Here is a 19,508-nt window from a genome sequence, read left to right on the forward strand (position 1 = left end):
CAAAACACTTTCGTCAATCATAGTCTGAATCATTCTTCCAGTACGGGTCGCTTCTCCTGCGATAATATTCCTCGGACCAGGAGTCCTTCTCTCCCTGCTCCATTTGCCGTCCAAATTGTTCGTTATCGTACCTCTCGCAATCCTCCTCGTTGTCAAATTCAACCCGGTCATCGTACGACGTCCAAACCTTCTTCGGAAGCTTTGTGACCTTGACAGCCCAGCTATGACCGTGCAATAGTTCCGTCAAATCATCGCTGGAGTCTCCGCCGTCGTACACCTCGAAATTGACGGTGATCTCTTTCAGGGAAGGCATGCTCTGAAGGCGCATGTCGAGGATATTTAATGCCTCGGGCGCGATCGCATCGTCTCTCAGAGCGTAATTGCAGTGTTCGGCTGGAACCAGCAGCTCGATGGTCTGCAGGCCTGCACAGGCACGGCGGATCGTTTCGAGATTCTTGACATGCACTTCATGGAGGACCGCCCGGTCAGGCAACGGGTAGTCAAAGGTAGGGAAAGGGATGCGGATATGGCGTATCAGACTTGCGTGGGATCCGATCCGGTTCAGGAATGGGGTGATGTAAGCGCTCACCGGCGCCGACAGTGAGAATACCTCGGGGAATCGAAAGTGGTTCCAAGCATAGAGGACCGGACTCGCCTCGCGGTGGATTTCTTTGTTTACACGGAGAATAGCGGGATAGAGCCCATCCCTTTGGCGCCGGAAGAGGGGCGGTGACGAAGGGCCAAAGTCGGCGACGAAGTCAATCGGCCCTGGGTTGACAAGGAGTTCTGAATAGATCCGGAGCCGGATCTCCACGGCGAGGTCGGAGAAGTTCATGTGCGTCTGGCGATGGCGATGGCGATGGCGGTGGAGGTTACGCTTGAAGAGCTGGTCATATGCCTAGGGTATCTTGTTGAACATACAGAATTTACATTGTCGGGCTGTGCCACTTACCAGGTACTCTTGACATCGGCCCGGTACCTAAGGGATGTAATCTGTTGGTGGTTAGTGGTTGGTGGTTGGTTTAGAAATTGTGGGATGCTGTGGGGGAGGCGAAGCGAGACCCCGCGGGGACATCAACCACCACACCACCACCATTTCCTCCCCTTCTCTCCTCGACATACACCCCCCAAGCAACAATGAGCGACCGCCCCCAGCCTCGCGCCGCCAAACCATGGGCCACCGGGCGCGTCCTCACGCCGGCCCAGCGTGAGAGAAAGAGAGCCGCCAATCGACTCTCCCACCGCACCAAACGATCTCAGGCCGAAGCGCGCACCGCCAGCCTCGAGTCGCAAATCGAGCTGCTCAAGGCCGAGATCGAGTTGCTGAGACGGCGGGAAGCGCCAGCGTGCCCATGTTCGCGCCAGAAACATGGCTTGGGCGATGCGGTATTCGCTTTATCTTGTCCTCCTCCAGGCCCGTCCACAGCCCAGAGCAACAACCAGGTCGACTTCATTCCCACTTCTGCGAGCCATCTCCCAAGCTTGGACCCGTGGCCGTCACTCAATGTTGCCGGTGCCGACTCTGGAGGCGGCCTCCAGTTGCAAAGCAGCAACGACGGCTACAACGGGCGCGAGCCACCACTGCCGCCTGAGAGTCTATCTACCAGCTGTCAAGAGATTTTCAACCACGTCGTCTCCCAGGCGCGCCAGTTCTCAAAGTTCCAAGTATCGACCAACGACGCCCTCAACCAAGACGTGCTAGTCCGCGCCCTCGTCAACGGGTGGCCTGACGTCTCGATGCACTACGCTGGGACCAGCGTCTTCTGCCCGCTATGGAATCTTCTGCGCTACCTCGACCGACGTATCTTCTGCATGAGCGGCTTCATGACCCGCCTGTGCACGCTGCGCATGATCCACGCCATGCTGCTGTGCTTCGTCGGGGCGACCTCCTTCAAGGACCTGCCGGTGTGGTACAAGCCGCGGCCCTCACAGCACACCATCCGGCACGCCCTCGCGGTCGACGTGCTGCCCTGGCCCGGCGTGCGCGAGCGCGCGGTGCACTCCCAGAGCCTGACCCGGGACAACAAGTTCTGGACGGATCTCGTCCACCGCTTCCGCTTCCACTGGCCGTACACGCCCTCCGAGGCCGTCGACTTCAACGCCAACACCGGCCTCTTTGCGCTGTCTGGCCTGTTCCTGAACCAGGTGCACAACATCCACATGTGGAAGATGGACCTGAGCTTCTTCAGCTTCTTCCCGGATCTGTACGACGACATCATGCCCTCGCTGGACGGCATTGAGAGGCCGATTTCCTGCATCCTTCCGGCTGGCGCTGCCGTCGATCCCATCTTTGACTTGACGGCCCAGATCGCCGCCGGTGCCGCCGAGCTCGATGCTGACAATCTCCCTGCCCTGCCACTGCCGGAGACTTCGAGCGAAGACGAGTCAGAGCTCGAGGAGAGGCATCCTTCGCTAGCAACCTTCGCGCCCTTGACGCCACTGCCGCTGCAAGAAAGCAGCTCGTCGGCATGGATTGCGACGCAGTAGAGAGCGCTCTGCGGGATGAGTCCCGTCCGACTGGACGATGGAGAGGAACTCACATACCCTCCGTTGGATATAACTGGACACTCTGGTGTAACAGCAGAATCGCTCAATGTTGTGAAGCAGGCAGAGGCTGCGTGAGGGCGAGCCGGCTGCAGTGGAAACAGGATCATTGGCAGGATGAATCAAAGGCAGATTGCCTCAGGATTGATGAGTGCCATGCCTTGCTTGTCGAGGACACCCTCCACAGCACACGGCAAACAGAAACCAAAGAGCCCCTCGGCTGTAATAAGAGACCAAGGGACCACGCACGACGGATGACTAGTCACGGCAAATTGGGGGGTGGGGTCGATATCACAGAGAGCCCGGAACTAGGACAGTGTACGAGTAGCTCTGTTATTGATGTGTATTGTTGTCGTGTATGCAGTCAAAGGTTAGACGGTCGGCGGGAGAAGTGATCAGAGAGTGACGGAAGTTTGGAAAGCGAGTGAGATCGAGGAAACCACACTGCAAACCGAGCTCTTCGGATTACCCGAGACATCTATTCGCTGCTGGTCTGAACCAGTCTATCAACGGAGCAAACGACCTTGTACTACCATCCGGCTTCTCTGATTGAGAACAACTGGCAAGCTTCCTGTACAAACATGAATGAACTCCAGCCGATGCGCCCAATCAATCATGCTCTCTATTCTATATTGCAACTGAGACATGCGCCTGCGCCTATCTTCGCACCTTGGCCGGCGCTGGCGGACCTGTATTGTTGGCTACACCCCGCTTCTTCTCAATTTCCTCGATCCGTTCTTGCTCAGCCTTTTCCGCGAGCTCCCTCTTGCGCTTTTCGTCCCTTTCAACCTGATCGGGTCTCTTGATGGCAATGTCCTTGGGGCGGAAGTCGCTGAACAAGGACTTGAAAATTTGCTCCACAATCCAACATCCCACGAAGTCGACGATCATAAGTGTCGTCAGAGACCATTTGAACTCGCTGGTAAACGGCACCAAGCGGAGCTTCTCATTAAGCTCCGGCAGGAACTCGGTGCTGCCCGCAAAGGCCACGAACGAGCACGCTAGCAGTCCCCAGTACATACCTCGGTTCTCGCGGATGCTTTCACGGAAAGGGCGTCCTTGATAGTTGATTGCAAAGGTGGACACTTGTTGGATCAGTTGCATGAGATAGACGGCGCTGTTGAGCAACGAAGGCTCGAATTCACCCTCTAAGTCAATCTCGTCGGCAGGCGGGACAATCGAGTAGACTACATTGGAAAGATAGATGAGCGTCGCGCAGTGGATTGCAAATTGCCCCAGTACCGATCCAAGGATATAGGCGTTCAGAATGTTCGGCTGCGGTCGTTCTCGTGAAAGAGCTTCCACAGGTTTGGCTCGGGAGATAGAGAGGAAACACACCGACATCAACATCCCGCTGATTGTCACCTGACCGTCGCCGAACTTGATGCCTGCCAGATAGATGACGGACAAGCTGTAGGCACTGATCAAACAGTTGAGAGCCAGGATCTTGTACATCTGAATCGTCGCTACCAAGGTGCACCGTCCCTGCCGGATGATGTTGGGGATCGCTATAACGTTGGCCAGCTTGCTTGTAAACGGAGCTGCGACGGATGCATCCCCCAATTTTATCGTAGGTGGCTCGCCGTCGTCGATTTCATTTTCCATCATGCTCGCGGTAAATTTGTCGGCCCAGCTTGCTGCTTTCTGTTGTGCCTCTTGTTGACGTCGCTGCTGAGATGACAGATTGGCGTTCGATTGCTGAATCGCTTGTGCACCCGGCGAAGTGATGGTTTCCACCGTGCCATTCTCAGCGTCACCATTCTCCAGATTTATACCTTTTTGCTCAGCGATCTTCTTGATCGCCTTTTCATGGTGGGGATTGCGGGGACCAGGCGGATAGAGATGTGCAATCCCCGGAGGGACCGGCGGCGCTGGTTGATTGAATCTTTGCATCAGCTGCACTTGCTTTTCGTAGATTTCCTTCATTTTGGTGGTCCGGAAATGTTCGCCGATCTTGTTGAGGGCTTCTTGAGAGCCATTGAGCAGAGCAACGCCAATGTGGGCTTGCTTCAACGCGCCTACATCATTCGTCCCATCGCCGCACATCAATGTAGTATAGCCTTGATCTTTAAGACCAATCAAGATTTCTTCCTTCTGCTTCGGCGAGACTCGCGCATACACCCAGGTATGCCTCAGTAACGACAGGAATGCTTTCTGGCCGGTGAATTTGGCGAGAGCATAGCCAGTCACGCATAGGTCCTTGGTCTCGAGGATGTTTGGGTCCAGATCGGCCGTGGGATCGACAGGGATGATGGTTTTCTCGTCAACACTGCGCCAGACAAGTTTGGTCCCTGAATCGTCATGCTCTGGAGCATCCAGAATCAAACAATCGCGGTCGACGATCTCGACCTCTCTGGCAACATGAACAGCAGTCAGGGGGTTGTCTCCGGTGATCATCACCACGCGGTGGCTGCTTTCGTTCAGCATCTGGATTGCCCTGATAGCATCTTCCTTTAGGGGAGTCTGGAGCACCAAGAAACCCGCAAAGTGTAGATCACACTCGACGTCTTCACGTTTGAGATCATTGATGCGTTTCTGGCCTATCTCGGCCTCGGTTGAAAGGTATTTGTAGCCGAGAGACAGCACCCGGGCACCATTCCGCGTAAAGTATTTGAAAGTCTCCTCATATTTGGTCGGTGTCTCAACCAACATCTTCTGGATGGTTTCCGGAGCGCCTTTGACGCCGACAAAGGTGCCCTTGGCCTTCCGTCCCGAGTTGGGATCGGTCATCAGAACCGTAGCCACGGAACTCATACGCTTGAGAGCGGACGAGAATTGGAAACGACGTTTGATCTGGACGACATGCGAGGCACCGGCCGTCGAGAATGGTTTGGCCTTCTTTGTTTTGGGTGGAGGAGTGCTGATCAAAGTGTCATTGTGACCAAGGGTCCAGTTTAGTGCGTTTAGTGTAGCCTTCTCCATGGGATCGCCGACGACGTCCCCTTCCTCAAGTTTGACCAAGGCGTGAGCGGTTGCCAAAACTAAAGTGGTATGAATGCCACAGTCGGGAACTTTGGAAATTGAAGACTGCGCGCCATCTGCTTCGGTTTGGGCGCCCTTCTTACCCAGGCCAAGACCAGCAATACCGTCAACGACGAGATCCTCGCCGGTCAACGTTCCGGTCTTGTCGAAACAGGCGACATCCACACGTCCGGCGAATGGAATTCGGAAGGGTTCTGTACAAAAGATGGCAAATTTGCTGAGCGCTGCCAGACTGGTATTGACCGCCAAGGACAACTCCATAGGCAATTCCGGCGGCACGACACTCGTGACGATCAGAATGCAGTCGAGCAGCAGCTTGGACCTCTTTCTGTTGTTCTTGACACCTTCTTGCCACACGTACCACGAGGCGGCAAGGGCAAAGATCAGTAAGAAGAGAATGAAGATCAGGGCCTCGGCGTTATTGGCAGAGACACGCTCCGTCGAGTAGATCATGGTCCGCACGAGACTTCCTTGACTGGTCTCGAATCCAGTCTTGAGCACAACAGCCATAGCACCGTTATCAGGCGGTGGGCGGACACCCGACCGCAATTGTGGGACAGTTTCCGGCGCATCCTCGCTGGCGGCAGGATGTGTTATCTGGAGGACTTTCGTTCCTCCCCAGAGAAAAGCATTCTTGTCCAAACCCTCGGGTTCAATTGTCGCGTCGCCAGGGCGGAGAAGGATCGACTCTTTGAGGAGCGGCGTGCTCTCTCCGGAGAGCATGGCCTCATTCACAATTGCAGTCCCTTCGATAAGGAGCATGTCACACGCAACTCCTGAATCTTCTTGAGTTCGTCCCACCGATACGAGGTCGCCGGGTAGCAGTTTGTCACTCTTGATCTCGATCCACTTGTTGACACGGTACACCCAGATATCGTACGGTTTGATACTCATCCCTCGGAATTCGTTCAATGTCCGCTGTCTCTGCCAGACAACCGTGCTTTCGAAAGCCACAAGCATGAATAGGGTGAACAAGGAGTAGTACCAATAGTCATCGAGCAACCAGAGACCAACGCAGAACACTTGGAAGATGAAGAACGGCGCAACAGCGTGCTCTTTCCACAGCTCCGTGAACGTGGGAACAGGAATGTCAAAGGTATTGTCGCCATAATGTTTGTGAACCGTCGCGATTTCGGTTTCAGAGGTGAGACCTCGCGACAATTGGAACTCGCGGAGGAGCGGCTTCTTGTCGGAGTCCAGCGCGTAAGATAATGGCGCAAAGGTTCCCTTCTCTGGCGAATACAGAAACCGTCTCTTCTGGAAGAGGAACGAAGTTCTTCCGTCCGGCTCCCTTTCCAATTTGCAGATCGCCGACGCACCTGAGTTAACCACAGGGATGACCTTGATCAACTTGGCGTCTTCGACTTTTGTGGCTTTTGTCATGGTGAACGTAGTCTTCAGGTGAACACTCCATTTTGTGGAGAGCCAGGCTAAAGATTGAAGTGTGACGATTGTCGCAACATAGACGAATGTCCATTCCGAGCCGTCGATGTAATCATCATAGAGATCCTCGTTCAGGTAGAATGCCAAAAAGATGGGCCATAGAATGGTGAAAGGCCATACGTAGGCCTTGAGGAAGACTGGCAATGGGTTGTGAAGGCTTGCCGTTTGGATCTGGTCATTGTCCACCAGTTTCGATCTGCGATGCATCAGTGGGAGTTGAGATTGGGAAAGCCGACTGTGAGCTAGTACATACGATTTTTGCGCCATGGCGAGCGTCAGTCAAGAGCTCGACTGTGAGGAGAAATATGGCAGAGGGAGATAATCTCCCTGAGTTGAAGGGCAAAGACCTTGAACACAGTGTCCTATCGAAAAAAAGTTGGTCGCATCCGAGCATGATGCGACCTTTCGCAGGCAAAGTCGGCGCGGCCCTCGTCCGCTGCTCGGCCAGTCGGGAACTGTTTAGCGTGTTTGTTCTATTTGTCACGTTTGCTACTCTGCATATTCCTTGGCATGTTTGTTCTCCTAATTTTGTTTGACTCATCCTCCGCCAGCCTTAAATCACAATGGCATGCCAACTCGAACAAGTCGAATCTTCCAGATTGTTCTCGCTTCACAACATCATCCCGCAAGGAGCTCTTGAATCTTAGTTCTGTCACTGGCGGAGGCGTCTTTTCTTTGTGCAAGACCTGGTGGGACTTTCGCTGATCCATTTCATCTCATCTCACGTGCCACATCTTTCAGCGCTTCGAGAAATCTCACCAAAGGACTGCGGCAATACCTGAAAACATTCACCCCCTAGCCTTATGGCTGAATCTGCAGAGGCAAGTAAGAGCTTGCCGGAGCGTGTCAAGGAGCAGGTCGAAAATGTCATATCGGACAAGAAGCCCAAGAAAGAAAAGGCGCCCAAGCAGCCCAAGCCACCCAAAGAGGCAAAGCCACCAACAGAGAAGCCTGTAAAACCTGCAAAACCCGCAAATTCTGCCCCATCAGCACCGGCCGACCCAGATGCCATGTTCAAAGAAGGCTGGTTGGCGGCAGTCCGGAAGGAACGACCAGCAGATGAACCAGTAGTCACACGATTTCCCCCCGAGCCGAATGGCTATCTCCATATCGGCCACAGCAAAGCTATTGCGATCAATTTCGGATTCGCCAGATTCCATGGTGGAAAGTGCAATCTGCGGTACGATGACACAAACCCCGAAGCGGAAGAAGAAATCTATTTCACTGCCATTGAAGATATTGTGCGCTGGTTAGGTTTCAGCCCCGCTTTGATCACCTACTCCAGCGACTTTTTCGATCGGTTGTACGAGTTGGCCGAGAAGCTCATCACCCTGGACGGCGCATATGTATGCCACTGTACCGACGAGGAGCTCAAAGACCAGCGAGGCGGCACGGATCCGAAGAACAAGCATGAGAGATACGCTTGCCCTCATCGAAATCGGCCAATTGAAGAATCACTTGCCGAGTTTCGAGCGATGAGAGATGGCAAATACAAGCCCAAGGAAGCATTTCTGCGGATGAAGCAAGATCTTTCGGACGGCAACCCTCAGATGTGGGATTTAGTTGCCTACCGTGTCCTTGAGAAGCCACATCATCGGACAGGCGACAAATGGAGAATCTATCCTACTTACGACTTCACTCACTGTCTGTGCGATAGTTTCGAGGGCATTACCCATTCGCTATGCACGACTGAATTTATTCTATCTCGAGTATCATACGAGTGGCTCAACAATAAGGTCGATGTTCCCCACAAGCCAATGCAGAGAGAGTACGGTCGATTGAATGTCACGGGCACTGTCTTGTCGAAACGAAAAATCAAAAAGCTGGTGGACGAGAAGATTGTGGCCGGCTGGGATGACCCCAGATTATACACTCTGGTTGCCCTGCGTAGGAGAGGGGTTCCTCCCGGTGCTATCCTATCCTTTGTCAGCGAGCTTGGGGTTACGACGGCTACTATCAACATTCAGATTGTGCGATTTGAACAGTCGATCCGCAAGTATCTGGAAATGACAGTGCCTCGTCTTATGCTTGTTCTCGATCCCATCCCTGTCATTATCGATGATCTGCCCGACGATCACTACGAGGAGATTGAAAATGCCTTTGGCCCGAAGGACGTCAACATGGGCTCGCACAAGTTGCCCTTCACAAAAAGGGTCTATATTGAGCGGGACGACTTTAGAGAGGTGGACAGCAAAGACTTCTTCCGGATGGCACCCGGGAAGCCTGTAGGCCTATTGAAGGTTCCTTATCCCGTCATTGCAACAAGCTTCAAGAAGGATGACGCCACCGGTCTGGTCACTGAGATACATGCCAAGTATGACAAGCCAGCAGAAGGCGAGAAAGTCAAGAAGCCCAAGGCCTACATCCACTGGGTCGCCGATGCTCCGGAACATGGCTCACCAATCAGATGTGAAGTCCGCGTCTTCAACCCTCTCTTCAAGTCCGACAATCCAGATGCCGTAGAGCCGAGCTTTATGGCAGACATACGAGAAGACAGTCTCAAAGTGTACCCGAATGCTATGGCAGAAGTCGGATTGAAAGAGATCCGGGGCCGAGCTCCATGGCCAGAGGAAGCTGGAGAGAAGAAGGACAAATGTGGGTTTGAATCAGTGAGGTTCCAGGCTATGCGCACGGGATACTTCTGTATGGACAAAGATACCGACGATGCTACAGGGAAGATTGTCCTCAATCGGATCGTCAGTCTGAAGGAGGATGCTGGCAAGAGTGCATGATTGATGATGTATGACTGTTGGGATGGTTCTGGAGTTTGCACTCTTTACTGTGGCGAAGGGCCTTGCAAGGGACCGTGGGGACCTAAGGACAGCTTGTGACAGATAGGTGCGGCAAGTTCACGGAATAGAAATCTGGGAAATACCAAATGATATGAAGACCATGAGTCTTGTCTCCTGACCTGGCTGGTCAACTTCGCCCTCACCGTTATACGCACGGCCGAATGACTAAGCAGCCCGGCCGCATTTTATTCTGTCTCTCCGCCTCCCTCCGCAGAGTAGCGTCCTCGAGATTCCGCCCCTCTATTGCTGCCAACTCCCAGTCAGGTCGCTTGATGGAAGCCCGACAACAGTGCAATGTCACGGCGCACTATCGGCGGCGGAAGGGTTCTGGGAAGTAGCAGAACTCTTGGGCCTCCCGCTCCTCCTCCAAAGTCTACGTCGCCTCTCCCCAGTCATGTTCTATCTCCCTCCGACTCGAGCCTGTCCCTGAATACCTCTGAGAGCGGCACTTCGACCCCTCCGTCGTCTGATCCCCAAGACATCGTCTCGCGAGTATCACTCGACCATGGTGCACCCGATCTATCTACGGCGGCGGCGGCGGCTGCAACAGACCGCTTGGTCTGTCCCATCTGCAACGAGGAAATGGTCACCTTACTACAACTGAACAGGCACCTGGACGATGTGCATGAAGAGATTGAAGAAGAGCAGCAAGATGAGGTCAAAGATTGGTTCAAACAACAAATGGTGAAGGCGAAGAGATTCCAGCCGTTGGCGGTGCTGAACCAGAAACTCAAGGGGTTGGATGTCTTTGAGTCGAACCACGACATCGTCCGAAGCAGTACGCCAACACCCAGGAGTGAGTCCGTCTCGAGAGAGCCCAGGGACTCTCCTGCTCCGCCGTTGCCTCCAAAGCCCCCGCAGTCAGTCCTCGATCCGGACGACATCATCACGAAGCAACACTGGCAGAGGCGGACGGCTTACGATGTGTGCTCCGATCCAACATGCGAGAAGAGGCTGGGTACCGCTGTGGGAGCCGTCAACTGTCGACATTGCGGCAAGCTCTTCTGCGAAGAGCATACAATGTATCAGATGAAGCTGTCTAGATCTGCACAACATGAGCCTGTCCGAGGGCTCTGGTATCGAGTATGCGAGACGTGCTACAAAAGCCGTGAGGGTTACATGGACAGGCATGGTCTAGAAAGAGACAGAATGGGAGAGTTTGAAAGTGTCAGACGAAGCAAGCTCAGTCATAAAGAGATGGAGGTGTCTAGGCTGGAGAAAAGGCTGTCCAGGTTGACGCAAATACTTGCCAACCCACCAGACGAGATCCCGCAGCCAACTCATAACAAGAGATGGTCATTAACCTGGGTCCCAACCGATCCCCGAAAAACTCTGGAGCAAAGCATCGTGCCCTGGCAGAATGACGCTGACGTTCAAAGATGTCCGTACTGCCAGCAAGACTTCAGCCAGTACTCTTTCCGCCGACATCACTGCAGGACATGTGGGAAGGTCGTCTGCGGAGATGCTGCTACTGGATGTTCGACGGTCATCGGCCTCGATGTTGCTACGAGTATGTTGGCCCTTTCTACTTTGCTCTTCTTTTGACATACTGATATCAAAATTGACAGCTAACACCCACCTCACCATCACAGAAAAACCTGCGCCCAACGATGTCGTCGCTGTGGACGTCCGCCTCTGCAAAGAGTGCAATCAAATGATCTTCTCCCGCAGGGACTTCCAAGCCTCCCTGACCTCGCCCTCCATCGAGGCGTTCACCCGATCGTACACTAATCTTCTTCAATTCGAACGGGGTATCCGGCTCCTGCTCCCCAAATTTCAGAAACTCCTCCAAGCCCTGCAAGACCCTGATCATCCCCCAGCATCAAGTCAAATCACCGACGCCTCGCGAACACGCAAGCGACTGATGGACTCATTCACCCAATATGATACCGCAGCGCGACGTATACGGGACATGCCCAGCCAGTCGCCGACACAATTAAAACTCCAGAAAGCCATATACCAGAACGCCACGCAGTTTCTGCATCTCCATATGCTCCCTCTAAAGTCGCTCCCGAAGGTGCTCAAGCACGCCACACCTCATGGCAGCAGCACAAAACCAGTTGACTTGCACAGCAACCCTAACCCTCGCGCTTCTTTGGCGATCTTGAATGGCTCCCGCCACGCAAGGAAAGACTCGTCGTCCGCCCTCAGCGTCGCGTCCTTCGCCACGTCCAACTCCGCACGGATCTCCGAACTCGAAGCCGAAGAAAAGTCCCTGCGCGAGCGGCTGATTGTGCTCGAAGAACAGAGATTCCTCGTGCAAGAAATGATCGCGGACGCGAATCGGCGCCGGAAATTCGACGAGGTGGCCGCCCTGGCGGGGAACGTGGAGGATTTATCCGCCGAGATCGACGCGGTGGGGAAACTGGTGGAAGGCGTCCGCGGAGAGTTTGAGGGCCTGTACACCGGCACCGGCCTGGGGAGCGGCGTGAACAGTCCCCAGCGCAAGAATTCAGACCTCGGCGCCGCCGACAAGGGAGCAGGGATGGGGAAGATGAAGAGCGTTGAGAATGGATGAAGTGGGGGAGAGAACACTGCGCTCACCCCAAGACCTATCTGCCTACCTATCTGCCTGCCTGGGTGTTTAGGTACCTAGATATCTAGGTATCTACCTGCAGTGGTCGGGTGCTTGAAGCGAGGAAGCTTCCACTTCCGTGGTAGGGATTCCATCCCACGAACCGTAACGTTATAACGAGACTCTGTTTTTCCGCACTTCGCGTCGTTGTGGTTTCCTCCACTCGGTCATGCTATACATAAGGAAGAGAAGGCATAGCATTCGAGAAGTGGCTATAATAGAACTGCATGAATCCGAATGGGAATCCCGATAACAATATTACGAGCTATTCATGACTGAAACGATGCGATGGCGGTCCGCCATTTCGCTGCGTGGCGCTCGCTGATGACGTGGCGCAAACGCCACGCAGCGTACCTCAGGTACCTCACACTGTACCAGGTAGTAACCCAACTACGAGTCTGGCCTCGTTATTGATGGGCATTTCATTTGAAACTCTGCCTTTCTTTGAGTCGTAGATTGTGCTCGGTAATTCCCACGGAAGTCTTACCGATGCCTAAACGGGAGAAAACGGGATCGCACATGTGGATTGGCGATCGATTGGATCTTGTGGTGGAAGGGGATATGGCGTTTCCACGTGCCTGTCTGAATGGTTGCGACCCTATACGGAGTATATAGGTATGTACCTAGGTATCCTCCTCATTTGCTCGACTATTAGTACCTGCCTGACTGCCTGCCCGATGGTAGTCTTGGCTCGTGGCACTCGACCATCCATCTCCCCTCCTCCAAGATAAATCCAAGCAGTAGGTCAGGCCTTCTATCCCAAAAGGCGGACAGTACAGTCAAAACGCCCTAATCATGACCCAGCCGCCGCCGCTCTTATATCGCTTCACATCATGTCCTGTCATGTGCTGTCGTATCACGTCACACCGTCAATGGCCTGTCATGTCGTCGATGGCGCATCCCTGCCGTTCGCTTCACATCGCGCGTAGTCGATAAAAGCCAGCAGGAGATCCCTATTTGCACGTCGAACGCAGTTGTCGTTTTCTTCTCCGTCCCTGTCCGAGTCCGCTCCTGCGCCAGCCACCTCGGCGGCATGGACGGCTCGGGACTTGAATTTCACGCCCGAAGTGGCTGAGATGGTGTAGGCTTCGGTCGAGATTTTCGAGATTTTCATCATCACTGACGCCGGCGCCGCCTTCCCTCGTCGGGGATCGGCGGTGTTTGAGAGATCGTCGTCATTATTGTCGCTGTCGCTGTCGCTGTCATCATCACCCTTCTTATGATTGTCTTGTCCGTCCTTCTCGTAGAGAATAGGTAGGCCGAGACCCGACTTGGTCCGGATCCAGCCAGCCAGCGAACCCAAGAATGTTTTCCTGCACCCCCGGTGTCCCCCTCGCGAAGCTTCGGTGGGCATGTACCATGTAAGGAACGAGGTGGCTGGAACGGCGACGTGGAGAGACTTCAGACCCTTGGCCACGGGATGGGAGAAGGAGAAAGTGAGTTCGATTTTGCCGATGATGTTGCTGAAGTTTTGTAGGATGGCTTCTGAGCTGGTGTCACCGGCGTCGGGGAGAGAAGCGCGGATTGTGCCCAGATACTTTTCGAGGGTCGACTGCATCAGGCTTGACGACGGTTCAAAGGGATAAACGCCGGCGACCGCGAACGTGTCGCGGAGATAGGCCGTGAATGCTTTCAGCGCTGCGGTTGAAGACTTTGAGAGCAAAATCGCGCTCTCTTCTCTCGACTCTGTAGTGCGCTGGTATGTCATGGCAGCGATCCGCTTGCGCTTGGGGAGGTCGGATCCCAGGGAACGGGTGTATATCACGAACTGGAACGTGTCTTTCTCGTAGATAAGAGACACGGCAAGTCCTTTGAGTTGTGGGTGTTCGCCATCACCACCACCATCCCCCCTTCCTCCTACTTTCCGCTTTCGCTTTTTCCCGACACGCAGCTCTAACCGCTGATTCTCCTCTTCGCCAGCGTCGATATTGTCCAGCCGCGTCCAGGCGCACTGTCTCAACCCCCCTAGTTTCTCTCTCTCCTCCTCATCCTCGTAGCGGGGGCGATCTCTGCTGAGAGACCTGCGAAATGCGTCGGCATGTGACGAGAGCCGTTCTCGTTGTTTATCTTCGTCTTCGCGCCTGCCTGAGGGTGGTCTCGAGACGAGAGCGGACAACGCGGCGGGGAGAGTCGGTATGCTGAGCACAGGTGTGAGAGCGTCGTAGAGAGTGTCGTCCATCTTCCGCAAATGACGTGGCCAGAGAAAGCGCAGGCAAACATTGATTCTGGCATTGATAAGACTGCGGGCTGTCGCTCGATTCTCGTGCACGAGTGATGCCAAACTGTAGGCGAGTCGCGTCGACGCCGAACGCGAAATCACGTGATCATGAAAGGGGCCCACTGGAACGATGGAGTCGTACATGGTCGAAAGGTTCCTTCGACGACATCAATTGAAGCTCATGCAAGGCTAACAATATTCAGTTCTGCACTACTGATATCTTCCTGCATCTTTGAAGGCAAAACTTATATACAGCGGTTGTCAGCCATGCCTGCATTTAACCCGATACCAGAATGCTCTGACCAGCCGCCTCCAGGGGAGCAGCCTCTTCACCAGACACCGGACTATTTCCTCCTCCATCGTTATCGACTTCGGCGAGATCAGGTAGCTCATCAATGACAGAAGTCAGCTGCTTAAGAAGGATCGGGGCAAATATCTGGCAGACTTGCAACGCAAGCTGCCCACAAGCCCTTCTATCAGCTTTTCTTTTGAACTTGATCAAGACAAAATTGTCCCGCCAATATGATGCGGTGTCTTGAGCGTCGATTTCGGGATAATGGACACTGACAACGGCATTGCTGTCGTCACTAAAGATCAAAAATCCTAGAGCTCTCTGATGCACCTCTGAAACACGATTCGCTCTCCGATGGAGGTCGACAATGCCTCGGAGGGCAACTGACATGGCGTGCGCGACAGCTCGCTCTGCAATGTCACGTGCTGCAGTGCCACATTTGACAAAGCTAGTCAGGAAGGGGAACCAGATGTCTTTCCTTGCTGCGTAGTGGGATTGTGGAAGGGCTTGATGTTGAGTTTTCTTTTCTGGGCGTCCATGAAACTGGAGGGTTGGAATCCGTAGGTGTTGTCCGGCCGTGGGGGTGGCCCATAGAACGGCACGGCCTTCTTCCAGCTGAGGTCCAAAGATTCTGTGAGGACATCGGTATGTGTCGATTGTTGCATGGCCAACGGCGAGATAAGATCGAATAACTCAATGAAAACCCGAAGATCACAAAGGCCCCTTAGTCTCTCGCATTTCCTTGGCATTCCCTGTAAGAACTTGCGCTCGCTAGGGCTCATATGAAGTCCCCAGACAAGTTGTGAGCACATGTCCGAGTCGTCTTTATCGAGTCCAGCTGGTGAGGATCTGGCGAAGCTGCCCCTAGCCGCCAACTCATCAAGGTAGTTCGGGTCGTAGTGGCGTCTATACTTGCCTCTTCTTTTGCTCGATTTGTCGGGTAAAGGCGCTTCGGCCGGAAACTCTTCGTCATCGATGGAGAACTCGTACTCATCCTGGTGGCTGGGGTGACCTTGCAGCCAGCGCTCAACGATAGACGAGGCTGTGGGAGTGTGTGACTGAGCCCGTCGTTTGATTTGAGGTCGTTCGAGGGGGGAAGTCGCTTTTCGCTTCCGGTTCGAGGCACCGGCCATTGCGAACCAAAGGTGGCAGAGAATAAGAGTTTGTACGGAATATTGGCGTATAGCTAGCGGGTAGAAATGGAGAGCACCGAGTTAAATTCTAGCGGCGGCGGAAAAGCCAAGGACGATCAAGAGTCAAAAAGCTGGAGAGGGAAAAGGAGAGACGTGGCAGAAGGAAGATCGTCGAGAGGCGGGAGAAGGGGAAGCACGGGGGGAGGGAAAGAACAGGGCCGGAGACGGTGAACAGGGGAGCAGGAGAGGTTCCTCGTATTCCCAGGCACCTTGGGAACTCAGCTGCACGTGGTGACTTGTCACTTTGTAGGGGGTACGCAACTCATCGCGAAGGTTGTACTTTTGCCCTTCTACGACTCTCTCGAGAAGCATTTATAGTATTTAAAAGCAGAAATGAGGCCCACCCGTGGCTACTACAAGTAAGTCTTAAACACCTCGGAAACGGATTAGCGTCGACCAAGCACACGCCCCACGGACTTAACACCTCTCTCGGAGATAACAATCTCCTGTGTCGACATCGATCGCTATGCCCATTCATCCCGTCCAGCTCTTTTCACAATGAGTGGACTGACTGGCTCGTCGGAGCAACATTGCTCCTTCGGAACCCCTGGGCTCGGCGAGTTTTGGATAAGCAGATGACGGGCCAGGGCCAAAACTTTGTCTGCACTTTGGCTGTCAACGAAGGCTGGCTCTTCGTCAACTCGCCGAGAGCTGTGGTTGTGGGATTTCCAAGCATCCAGGCAAACGAGAAGGCATAGTCCGGAGCTTGCCTGAACACACGGTAGGTCCAGCTCGGCACATTCCGTACCAAGCATCCTTTCGAAACGTGGAAGCTGGAGAGTCCGAGCCGCGGAGACGGTCGATCGCATCTCACCGACTTGAATGCAGGTCATTTGGCCTGAACACAGACAGAATCTAGCTAGCAATCACATACAAGAGGGTGTGGCAAGGCAAGACATGTCCGAATCGCGTATATGTGAGCATATAGTATAAGTACGGGCCTTGCACGTCCCTCTCCTCCTCGCCGGAGCTCATCACACCACCATTGTCGATCAAAAGAAAAAGTCTTCTCACACCACTGCAAGTCGGAACTGGATTACACGCCCACAAACAACATCATACCGGCAGCACGCCCCCCCACGCGCATTATGTCTACCAGTCACCAAGGCGCCGTTCTCCTCCAGAAGGGCGAACGGCTCACTTTGCAGACGCTGGAAACGGCCCAGCCGGGCCCAAATGAACTGCTCGTCTCGGTCAACGCCATCGCGCTGAACCCAGTCGACTATTACATGCGGGACATGGGGATCTTCGTCAAGGACTACCCGGCAATCATTGGCTCCGACATCGCCGGCACGATCGAGGCTCTGGGTTCTTCTATCGCGTCGTCTTCGACTTCTACGGCGGCGCAGTTCAAGCCCGGCACGCGCGTGCTGGGCTTCGCGCCGGCCTTCTTCTACCAAGGCGTGCCGCGCTACGGGGCGTTCCAGAAGAAAGTCATCGTGCCGGTCGAAAACGCGTGCGTGATTCCGGACACGCTGAGCTTCGTCGACGCTGCGACCCTCCCGATGGGCGTGGTCACGGCGTGGAGCGGCTGGACCAGCATCGGCCTACGCTACGACACCCGCTTCGCCGCGTCGGACAAGCAGGCCGTTCTGGTCTGGGGCGCGTCCAGCTCCGTGGGCGTGTGCGCCGTGCAGACGGCCAAGGCGCTCGGCTTCACCGTGTTCGCGACCTGCAGCCCCCGGCACCACGCGTACCTCCGCTCCCTCGGCGCGGACGACGTCTTTGACTACAAAGCGCCCGGCGTGGTGCAGGACATCCTCGCCGCCGCCGCGAAGAAGCACGGCGGCGTGCTCTTGAAAACCGCATACCACGCCACCGGCGACATCCAGCCGTGCCTGGACGTGCTCGCGGCCTCCAGCACCGCGGAGAATAAGGGCAGGCTCGCCACCGCCGTGCCCGTCGGCCCGTCCACGCCGACGCACCCCAGCGTCGAGACCAAGTTCGTCATGGCCCCCGAAGGCTCCGGGACGGGTGGCAAGCACTTGGAGTTCGTGCTGCAGCAATGGCTAGCCCCGCGACTGGCGAATGGGGAATTCATCCCCGCCCCGCATGCGAGGGTCATGCCGGGTGGTCTGGCCGGCTTGAACGATGCGTTGGACGTGCTGAAGGCAGGGGTGAGTTGTCAGAAACTCGTTCTGGAGGTTTGAACTTGGTCAACGAAGTGGTGGAGGGGGAGAAGAGCCTGAGCGAGGTGAGGCTGAGACGAGAAGGGGGTCCGAGAGGAGAAGGAAACGAATACTACTGCAAAGAAAGGCGTCCACGAAGCCGAGAGCAAAAGAGCTCCATGCATGGACGATATGGAGTCCATTAGGTCCCATGTCACGACGCTACTATCAAGTCGGAGAATCGCACGGACTCGAGAAGGAACCAGGTACGTAGATACGTAAATCAGTGGATGCCTACAAGCAGAGCCGCCAGAGCAGTGGGCTAGAACCACCAAAAATGGACCAGAGCCACGCAAATGGAAAAGACCATGACCTTGAGCCCGGCGCTTAACCCCCCGGGAAATATGGAAAGTGTGCAAAATCAATCAATTTCCTGCAAGCCGCGGCAGCAGTTGGGGCATCTCATCTCAAGTCCCTCCCTACTAGGTGCCTACCTCTAGCTAAACTGAATCGACCCGGGAACCCTGATACGCAGCTAGCTGGCGATCCGCGAAGGTTGGTGAGCGTTGAACCCAATCTGCCCGGTACACTCACTGCCTTGCACCAGAGGGCCCGGCCCTGCGAGCCGAGTGCCCCTCGCCAGATTCAAGGCGGGGAATCGTCCCCGCCTGGAGATGGGTTGGCGGGGAGGGGGGGCGGGACGCCGCCCAACCCGCATCGCCACGAGCACAAGACCAAGGCAACTCGAGATCAGAAAGCGATTGGGGATTTGAGATCATTTTCTATCATTCACACGGGCGAACTAAAGGAACTAAGTGCATGACTAAATTTGAAAACTTTTGGCGTTGACGGCGGCAACGGCAAGTGACGCCCGGAGTGTGGCCCCGCTGCTGCTGCTGCTGCTGCTGCTGCTGCTGAGTGTCCGTAGACGACGGATGTCACACGCGGACACTGGCTACCCAATAGTAATCTCAGCGGTCCTCTAAGATATGAACAAAGTAACCGAAAGGAGGGCGTGCTTACATGGCATTCGAGCGAGCACACAAGCGTACATGCGCAAGACTGCGAGGTTGCCATGGTGATGTTCGTTCCTTCGTGATATTAATCCTTATTTCTGTCTTTGTGCATCGTAAGAGCCCAGGCAAGCTGAGACCCAATTCAATCACGACTGTACGGAAAAGAGAGCAGTTTGTGATACGAAGTTAAAAAGAAAAGACCGCCGGAGACATGGGACCAATGATCCCGAGAGGTCGCCCTTTGTCTCCTTCTTTCTAGATACAATCCTTCTTCGACCGGGACTTAGTCGATAAGACTAACATGCATTGAAACAGAAAACATGAATCGTTGGAGTGCAATGAAGT

At 54.6% G+C, this 19,508-nt stretch overlaps 7 protein-coding genes across 8 annotated transcripts; 3 read left to right on the forward strand and 4 right to left on the reverse strand.

The window, feature by feature from the left end:
- Positions 1–13: 13 nt before the first annotated feature.
- Positions 14–993, reverse strand: PV07_08897 (uncharacterized protein; the record flags this gene model as incomplete). The annotated part of the gene is made up of 1 exon (XM_016396101.1): positions 14–993. Exon 1 carries the CDS (start codon positions 833–835, stop codon positions 14–16), a length of 822 nt encoding a protein of 273 aa, XP_016245957.1. The 5' UTR covers positions 836–993.
- Positions 994–2,795: 1,802 nt separating this feature from the next.
- Positions 2,796–7,367, reverse strand: PV07_08898 (uncharacterized protein). Its single transcript, XM_016396102.1, has 2 exons — positions 7,223–7,367; positions 2,796–7,165 (listed from the first exon to the last, which is right to left on the reverse strand). Exons 1-2 carry the CDS (start codon positions 7,234–7,236, stop codon positions 3,202–3,204), a joined length of 3,978 nt encoding a protein of 1,325 aa, XP_016245958.1. The 5' UTR covers positions 7,237–7,367; the 3' UTR covers positions 2,796–3,201.
- Positions 7,368–7,539: 172 nt separating this feature from the next.
- PV07_08899 (glutamine-tRNA ligase) lies at positions 7,540–9,936 on the forward strand. Its single transcript, XM_016396103.1, has one exon. The coding sequence runs from the start codon at positions 7,773–7,775 to the stop codon at positions 9,699–9,701; it is 1,929 nt and encodes a 642-aa protein (XP_016245959.1). The 5' UTR covers positions 7,540–7,772; the 3' UTR covers positions 9,702–9,936.
- Positions 9,937–9,995: 59 nt separating this feature from the next.
- PV07_08900 lies at positions 9,996–12,628 on the forward strand. 2 transcript variants are annotated; one of them, XM_016396104.1, is made up of 2 exons: positions 9,996–11,271; positions 11,330–12,628. In XM_016396104.1, exons 1-2 carry the CDS (start codon positions 10,056–10,058, stop codon positions 12,277–12,279), a joined length of 2,166 nt encoding a protein of 721 aa, XP_016245960.1. In that variant the 5' UTR covers positions 9,996–10,055; the 3' UTR covers positions 12,280–12,628. The 2 variants fall into 2 exon arrangements, with proteins under 2 accessions (XP_016245960.1, XP_016245961.1); XM_016396105.1 differs by having other exon boundaries at positions 11,354–12,628.
- Positions 12,629–12,887: 259 nt separating this feature from the next.
- Positions 12,888–14,566, reverse strand: PV07_08901 (uncharacterized protein). Its single transcript, XM_016396106.1, has one exon. The coding sequence runs from the start codon at positions 14,513–14,515 to the stop codon at positions 13,217–13,219; it is 1,299 nt and encodes a 432-aa protein (XP_016245962.1). The 5' UTR covers positions 14,516–14,566; the 3' UTR covers positions 12,888–13,216.
- A 265-nt stretch (positions 14,567–14,831) lies between these two features.
- Positions 14,832–15,236, reverse strand: PV07_08902 (uncharacterized protein; the record flags this gene model as incomplete). Its single annotated transcript, XM_016396107.1, has 1 exon — positions 14,832–15,236. The coding sequence occupies one exon, from the start codon at positions 15,234–15,236 to the stop codon at positions 14,832–14,834; it is 405 nt and encodes a 134-aa protein (XP_016245963.1).
- A 1,821-nt stretch (positions 15,237–17,057) lies between these two features.
- PV07_08903 (uncharacterized protein) lies at positions 17,058–18,593 on the forward strand. The gene has a single exon (XM_016396108.1). It carries the CDS (start codon positions 17,128–17,130, stop codon positions 18,187–18,189), a length of 1,062 nt encoding a protein of 353 aa, XP_016245964.1. The 5' UTR covers positions 17,058–17,127; the 3' UTR covers positions 18,190–18,593.
- The last annotated feature ends 915 nt before the right edge of the window (positions 18,594–19,508 follow it).

Source organism: Cladophialophora immunda (genome assembly GCF_000835495.1).
Source record: "Cladophialophora immunda strain CBS 83496 unplaced genomic scaffold supercont1.5, whole genome shotgun sequence".
NCBI lineage: Eukaryota > Fungi > Ascomycota > Eurotiomycetes > Chaetothyriales > Herpotrichiellaceae > Cladophialophora > Cladophialophora immunda.